General features: G+C 44.7%; 1 protein-coding gene across 1 annotated transcript; it reads right to left on the bottom strand.

Moving 5' to 3' along the window:
* Positions 1-352: 352 nt before the first annotated feature.
* Positions 353-5,886, bottom strand: LOC114366655 (neuroblastoma-amplified sequence-like; the record flags this gene model as incomplete). The annotated part of the gene is made up of 9 exons (XM_028323588.1): positions 353-749; positions 1,696-2,012; positions 2,095-2,234; positions 2,327-2,450; positions 2,644-2,769; positions 3,519-3,716; positions 3,801-3,887; positions 4,350-4,454; positions 5,659-5,886. Coding segments are annotated over 9 exons (1,722 nt in total), but the record flags the coding sequence as incomplete, so codon positions are not given.
* Positions 5,887-6,275: the final 389 nt, after the last annotated feature.

The raw sequence follows: 6,275 nt of genomic DNA, 5'->3' as shown, positions 1-6,275 counted from the left end.
CTAGGGCACCCGCTAAAACTCAAGCGGGTGACCTCGTGTCTGTAAAAATAGTGTGACACTGTGCTAAGTCTGACGCGCATGCGTGTGATGTATCGACACACGCGGCGGGAGGCGGGCACCCGTACAAGTTTTAGGATACGCTAATGGGTAGGATAACGATGTAAACTCACTCGAGGGCCAAAGTCCGGGAGAGCCGTATGAGCAGCATCTTGGCCTGCTGGTGCTCGGTGTAGACAGCTCGCAAGTCTTGCAGCGACAGCTTGACGCCGCGCCGCGCCATTCATTCGCAGTCTTTGAGAAGTTGGAGCTTACATTCAGCTGTGGACTATGTTTTTAATGTGATAATGTGTACTCACTCGAGGGCCAAAGTCCGGGAGAGCCGTATGAGCAGCATCTTGGCCTGCGGGTGCTCGGGATAACTTACCATCTTCATTAGCAGCATGCAAGTGTGAAGCGTCGAAAGCTTCTCAATGAACGCCAGCGTGACGCCTTCCACATTGATATCATATATCAGCGTATCCAGCGTCAGTAGGTGGAACATGATAAGGTCTAGGCCTTCAACGCCGCCACCGACTGTGGCTAAGGTGACCAGGTGTAAAGCGTAAGAAGCAAGACCACTACGTTCTTCGATCTCACGCGCTCGCTTGTTGTACCAGTCCGCGATATCGTGGTCTGTGACCGTGGTCAGAGCAGCCGGGGCTTCGCTCTCGGGCGTCGTGTCTTCTGACCAGTTCGAACTCCATATGGATCTATTTGAAAACAAATCGTGTTATTAATAATTAACTTTTTAAAAAAATAAAACCGACTTCAAATGCGTGAACACAAAAAAAAACTAAAAATTGCGTATAAAAAAGTTCATCCCCAATTTTCCACCCTTGGGGGTGAAATATTTTCTTCAAATTCGCATGAAACCACCCTTTTGATAATACCTATTCAACAAAAAAATAATCGTTCAAATTTATTTATAATCGGCGGAGATATTGCGTATAAAAAAGTTCATCCCCAATTTTCCACCCTTGGGGGTTGTTTTTTCTATTATTAAATTTAAATGGGACCACCCTTGAGGTATTACCTATACGCCGAAAAAAGATTTGTTCAAATCGGTTCATAATTGGCGGAGTTATCGCGTAACAAACATAGAAAAAAAAAAAAACATACGGGTCGAATTGAGAACCTCCTCCGTTTTTTTTTAAGTCGGTTGAAAACTAGAAAGAGTAACTAGTCTGAAAAAGGCCGCTTAAATTGTGAAAATAATTTTTTTGGCTTTAGTTATTGACAGTTTTGTGTGGTGTCCAAAAAAGAGTCTCCATGTTCTTATACCATTTTTTGTAAAAAAAAATAGTAAATGAAGAGAAAATCTATACTAATATTATAAATGGGAATGTAACTCTGTCTGTCTGTCTCTCTCTCTTTCACGCCTAAACCTCTGAACCGATTTTGATGAAAGGCATAGAGATAGTTTGAGTCCCGGGAAAGGACATAGGATAGTTTTTATCCCGGTTTTTGAAACAGGGTATTTAGTTTTTCTGTGACAGACAAAATTCCACGCGGGCGAAGCCGCGGGCGGAAAGCTAGTAAACCATATGACAGTTGATTTGATACCTCATAAGCATACAAATGTAGACGGTCTAAAAAAGTTACGAAACTTCAACTGCTAAAAACTGAGAAAAAAAATATGGTTAAAAAAATAGTAACCTGAAGATTTCCTTCCTGCACCAATCATGCTCATACTCCGTTGCTTTAACCTTGATAGGAGACTTCTTGTCGAACCAATGTTTGAACGGGTGCTTCGTCGGCAACAGATGTTGGTACTCCAACGGATTGATTGTCTCTGGCAAGTGCTCCAGTACGGTCAGCTGCATAGCCACAGATTTGATGTTTGGCCATAGACAAGTGAGCGCGTCTATGCGGCCTTCTTTGGCGATCTCTATGGAACTGTGCACGAGGCTATGGCTGCGAAGGCGGTCGTACTCGTCTTTAGCGTATGTTGACTTCTCGCTCTTTAAAATCGACTGAAACATTTTTTTTATTATAAATTCCGACTTCTAACCAAGCATTCTTGATACTTTACTTGATATTAAGTATGATGCATACCTCGTATAGCTTCAGGCGTTCTTTATAAAAGAGCATGACGTGGCGACACCTCAGCAACTCACTGGTATAAGAATTAAGATCTTCCAGACGTATATCATCGGGGTCCTTCAGATCATCTTCATCACGATCTTTGTTGATCTCTATAAATACATAAAAAATATTATAGGTAAAGAAGATACGTCATGTCAATTACATAGGCCAGAAATAAGCAGGGAAATGAACGAAGACTTACCATGTAAGATATGTTCATTGGTTAACTCCAAACCAAACTGTAAGAGTTCTTTAGCTGCAGGTAGCGTTTCTGGCAAACGGTCTACACACTGATGGACGGCCCAAATCTTCTTTGATACTTTACTCTAAAAGAATATAGCAACTAATATAGCATAACATTCGATTTCTTCAATTTAACTCTAATACTAATCTAATGATCAATGTAGAAGATAAGTGGCAACGATTAACTACAATAATCAGCTTCTCATTTGAAAATAAATAGTAATTAAATCTGTCTCACTATATCTACCAAATATTTATATGTAATTGTAACTTTACCAGATATTTTTGTATGGCATCAGTTGAGACTGGATTCTTCCTCCACTGTTGTTGGTAAACCAGGTCGCTGTCCAACTTGAAAGTTTCGGCTAATGTTAGCGCTTCGCTGTAGCTACCGCTTTCGATCTAAAATCATGATTAATTGGTCAGGAAAAAAGATTTAAACCTAAAAATAACCTAACTGGAATTATGACAGAGTTAAGCCAACCGCACCAAAATAATTTTACGGCCAGCTGGCAGTCTGAACGCACAGTGTGTTGCCGCTCTTATTCAATCGATTCGTAAGTTCGCGCAGGCGCGCACAACGACGCAACCTACACCCAGCTCCGATCTCAGAACTCAAAGGTCAATAATCTCGATACGTTTTGGTTCATTGTACCTATCTATTGCCATAAGCAAATTGTACACTGTTATTTGCAAAAAAATTGCTCTTTAATACCTTTAATGGACAGTTGACATCAAAACTGCAGAATATGCCACTGTGATTAGTGGCTTTATGTTCCGTTGGATAGACGTAGTTGTGATCACATTTATTTACTTTTTGGTAAAATGTATGTGACTTTATGACACACATTTTAAATTAATCTATAGTTTATAGGTCATTATCCACAATTATTTGTGACATTAAGATTTTTGAACATTTTCAAACACTCGCCTTCCTCGAAAACAACTCAGTGGGCGTGGTGCTCTTGACGCCCAGCAAGCGATAGATCCGTGACACGACCGTGATGCGGCGCGGCTTCGGCTGGAAAGTCTCCATATCCGTGATAGCGTATAACACGGACTTGAGCAGCTCCTTGCCTAGCATGTATACATGGAGCCGTCGATGGACATGGCGCTATGATACAAATATGATATCCATAATTTTCACTCACCTTCCTCGAAAACAACTCAGTGGGCGTGGTGCTCTTGACGCCCAGCAGGCGGTAGATCCGTGACACGACCGTGATGCGGCGCGGCTTGGGCTGGAAAGTCTCCATATCCGTGATCGCGTATAACACGGACTTAAGCAGCTCCTTGCCCAGTTCGTACATCGAGTCGTCAATGGCTTCTTCTATTTTTACCATTTCCATCTAAAAAAGTAATTTTATGAAGTGTGGACATCCATTCTCAGTTGGACAAACGAAAGTTTTTTATTATTTTATTTATTTACTTACACTTTCGTCACTCCTAGACTTCTTAGCCGGCAGCACGTTTGATTCGCATTCTAGAGCCATGAACGCTCCATCGTGTGCGCAAGTAACCTGCAAAAATAAAAACTAAGCTATCACGCGAGACCAATATTACAGGTGGTATTTATTCTACTTGTAACAATGACAAACTATAGATACTATCAGTTGCAACTTGCAATCATCATATGGTCATTTAGTCTTCGCTGAAGAAGGAAAAAGACCCTCTCTTATTTTCCAGAGGCAAAAGGGAGGCAAATACAATCGCATAACTACCTATTTAGTTGCAAATACTATGAGGCTATGAACGTGCAGTTATCAGAATTACTCGGTAATGGATGTCATCCCAAAAATTCTGTAGAGGCCTTTACTAAATCGATTCGTAAGTTCGCGCATGCATACACAACGACTGTACCCCAACACCACTAAATATGCACTTTAATTAAAAAGTGAGATGGAAAGCACCTAATATTTGGAAGTCTCTTTACGAGTAGCACCTTATAATTATCTAATGTCAATGTAAAGACTCAACCTTACCTGCGGAGTCCCTTGGAAGAACTCTGGTTTCTTCCCCAGCAAGTTGACCATGTTTTCAATATTGCACACCGTGACGGCACCGCTGAACCGCGATAATATTATTTCCTGTGAAAAGAAATTTAGGTTCTAATCGCATCCCATTTATTTACCTATTCCTATTACCGAAATACAATGGTTACACACGAATCATTTACAAATCGGTAAGTGGTTGGTGAAAAAAAAAACTCAGAATCTTCGTTTCTAGGGGTTAGGAGACACAAATGAATATACAATTAAAACTTTCTTTATATTTATTTCTACGTATTAAACTTTCGACCATCAGTCACCTATGTAGCTAAGATTGGTGAAGAAGGCCAACAACCGTTCTCTGATGGCGCTATAACATTGAAGCAGCCGCCGTCATGTATAGACGTCGCATTGTCGCCATCAGCGCCGAGAAAGTGCAGCAGCCTAAGTAGCAGAAGCCGCTACATTGTTTCAGCGACGTCATCACCCACTCACTCGTCGCTCCACCAGTTGACATCGGCGGCCAAGAACGGTGTGGCTTACACTTCGCGTGTTAGGCGTGTGCCGGTGCAATAGCTTGAGCAGCGGCAGCCGCCATGTTGCCGCAGTGACGTCACACTCACCTCGTTGCTCCACCAGTTGACGTCAGCGGCCAGGAAGGTGGCGGCGTCGCACTTGGCTTGCTTGTCGCTCAGGAGCGGGCTGCGCAAGTCGTGTTGTGGTTGTGACGCAAGCGGGTGCCGGTGCAATAACTTCAGCAGCGACAGCCGCCATATTGCCGCAGTGACGTCACACTCACCTCGTTGCTCCACCAGTTGACGTCAGCAGCCAGGAAGGTCGCAGCGTCGCACTTGGCTTGCTTGTCGCTCACGAGCGGGCTGCGCAGGTCGTGCTGCGGCTACGACGCGAGCGTGTGGTGCCGCCATGTTGCCGCAGTGACGTCACACTCACCTCGTTGCTCCACCAGTTGACGTCAGCAGCCAGGAAGGTCGCAGCGTCGCACTTGGCTTGCTTGTCGCTCACGAGCGGGCTGCGCAGGTCGTGCTGCGGCTGAGACGCGAGCGGGTGCCGGTGCAATAGCTTGAGCAGCGGCAGCCGAAATATTGTTGCAGTGACGTCACACTCACCTCGTTGCTCCACCAGTTGACGTCAGCCGCCAGGAAGGTCGCGGCGTCGCACTTGGCTTGCTTGTCGCTCACGAGCGGGCTGCGCAAGTCGTGTTGTGGTTGTGACGCAAGCGGGTATCGGTGCAATAACTTCAGCAGCGACAGCCGCCATGTTGCCGCAGTGACGTCACACTCACCTCATTGCTCCACCAGTTGACGTCAGCGGCCAGGAAGGTCGCAGCGTCGCACTTGGCTTGCTGGTCGCTCAGGAGCGGGCTGCGCATATCGTGCTGCGGTTGTGACGCAAGCGGATGACGGTGCAATAGCTTGAGCAGCGGCAGCCGCCATATTGACACGTCACCGTTGCAGTGCAGGCAGACGAGGCGGCTGGCGTCGGGCGACAGCACCATTTGGACTATGAAGGCCTGGAAAAAAGGACACAGTACTATAACAAAATTATAGAGAAAAGAGAAGTAAACGAGGTCGTGCAGCGAACTGTATCCGCCTGTACCACCGATTTGGACCCCTAGAAGTGACTACTACAGCACTGCCAAAAGCGAAACGATAGAGAAGTGTCGCTATAAGAATCTAAATGTAAAGCCTTTATCAACCTCAAACAAAAACATTGTTGTATCCCAGCAGTTGAAAGTAAAATGGCCTGTTCCTTTGTGGTTGAGGATTCTGTTGAAGCTCGCTTCCGCCCACGGTCTGATCATCACTTTCCATCAGATAAGATGCAGGCCAAGCTTCATAGTTATGGACAAAAAATTGTTCAATACCATCGAGCGGACGTCAAAGAAAGGTAGCAGGTAGC

The sequence above is a fragment of the Ostrinia furnacalis genome, unplaced genomic scaffold (assembly GCF_004193835.3).
Source record: "Ostrinia furnacalis isolate ACB-3 unplaced genomic scaffold, ASM419383v2 OfSCF0652, whole genome shotgun sequence".
Lineage (NCBI taxonomy): Eukaryota > Metazoa > Arthropoda > Insecta > Lepidoptera > Crambidae > Ostrinia > Ostrinia furnacalis.
This window is presented reverse-complemented; position numbering and strand designations above follow the sequence as displayed.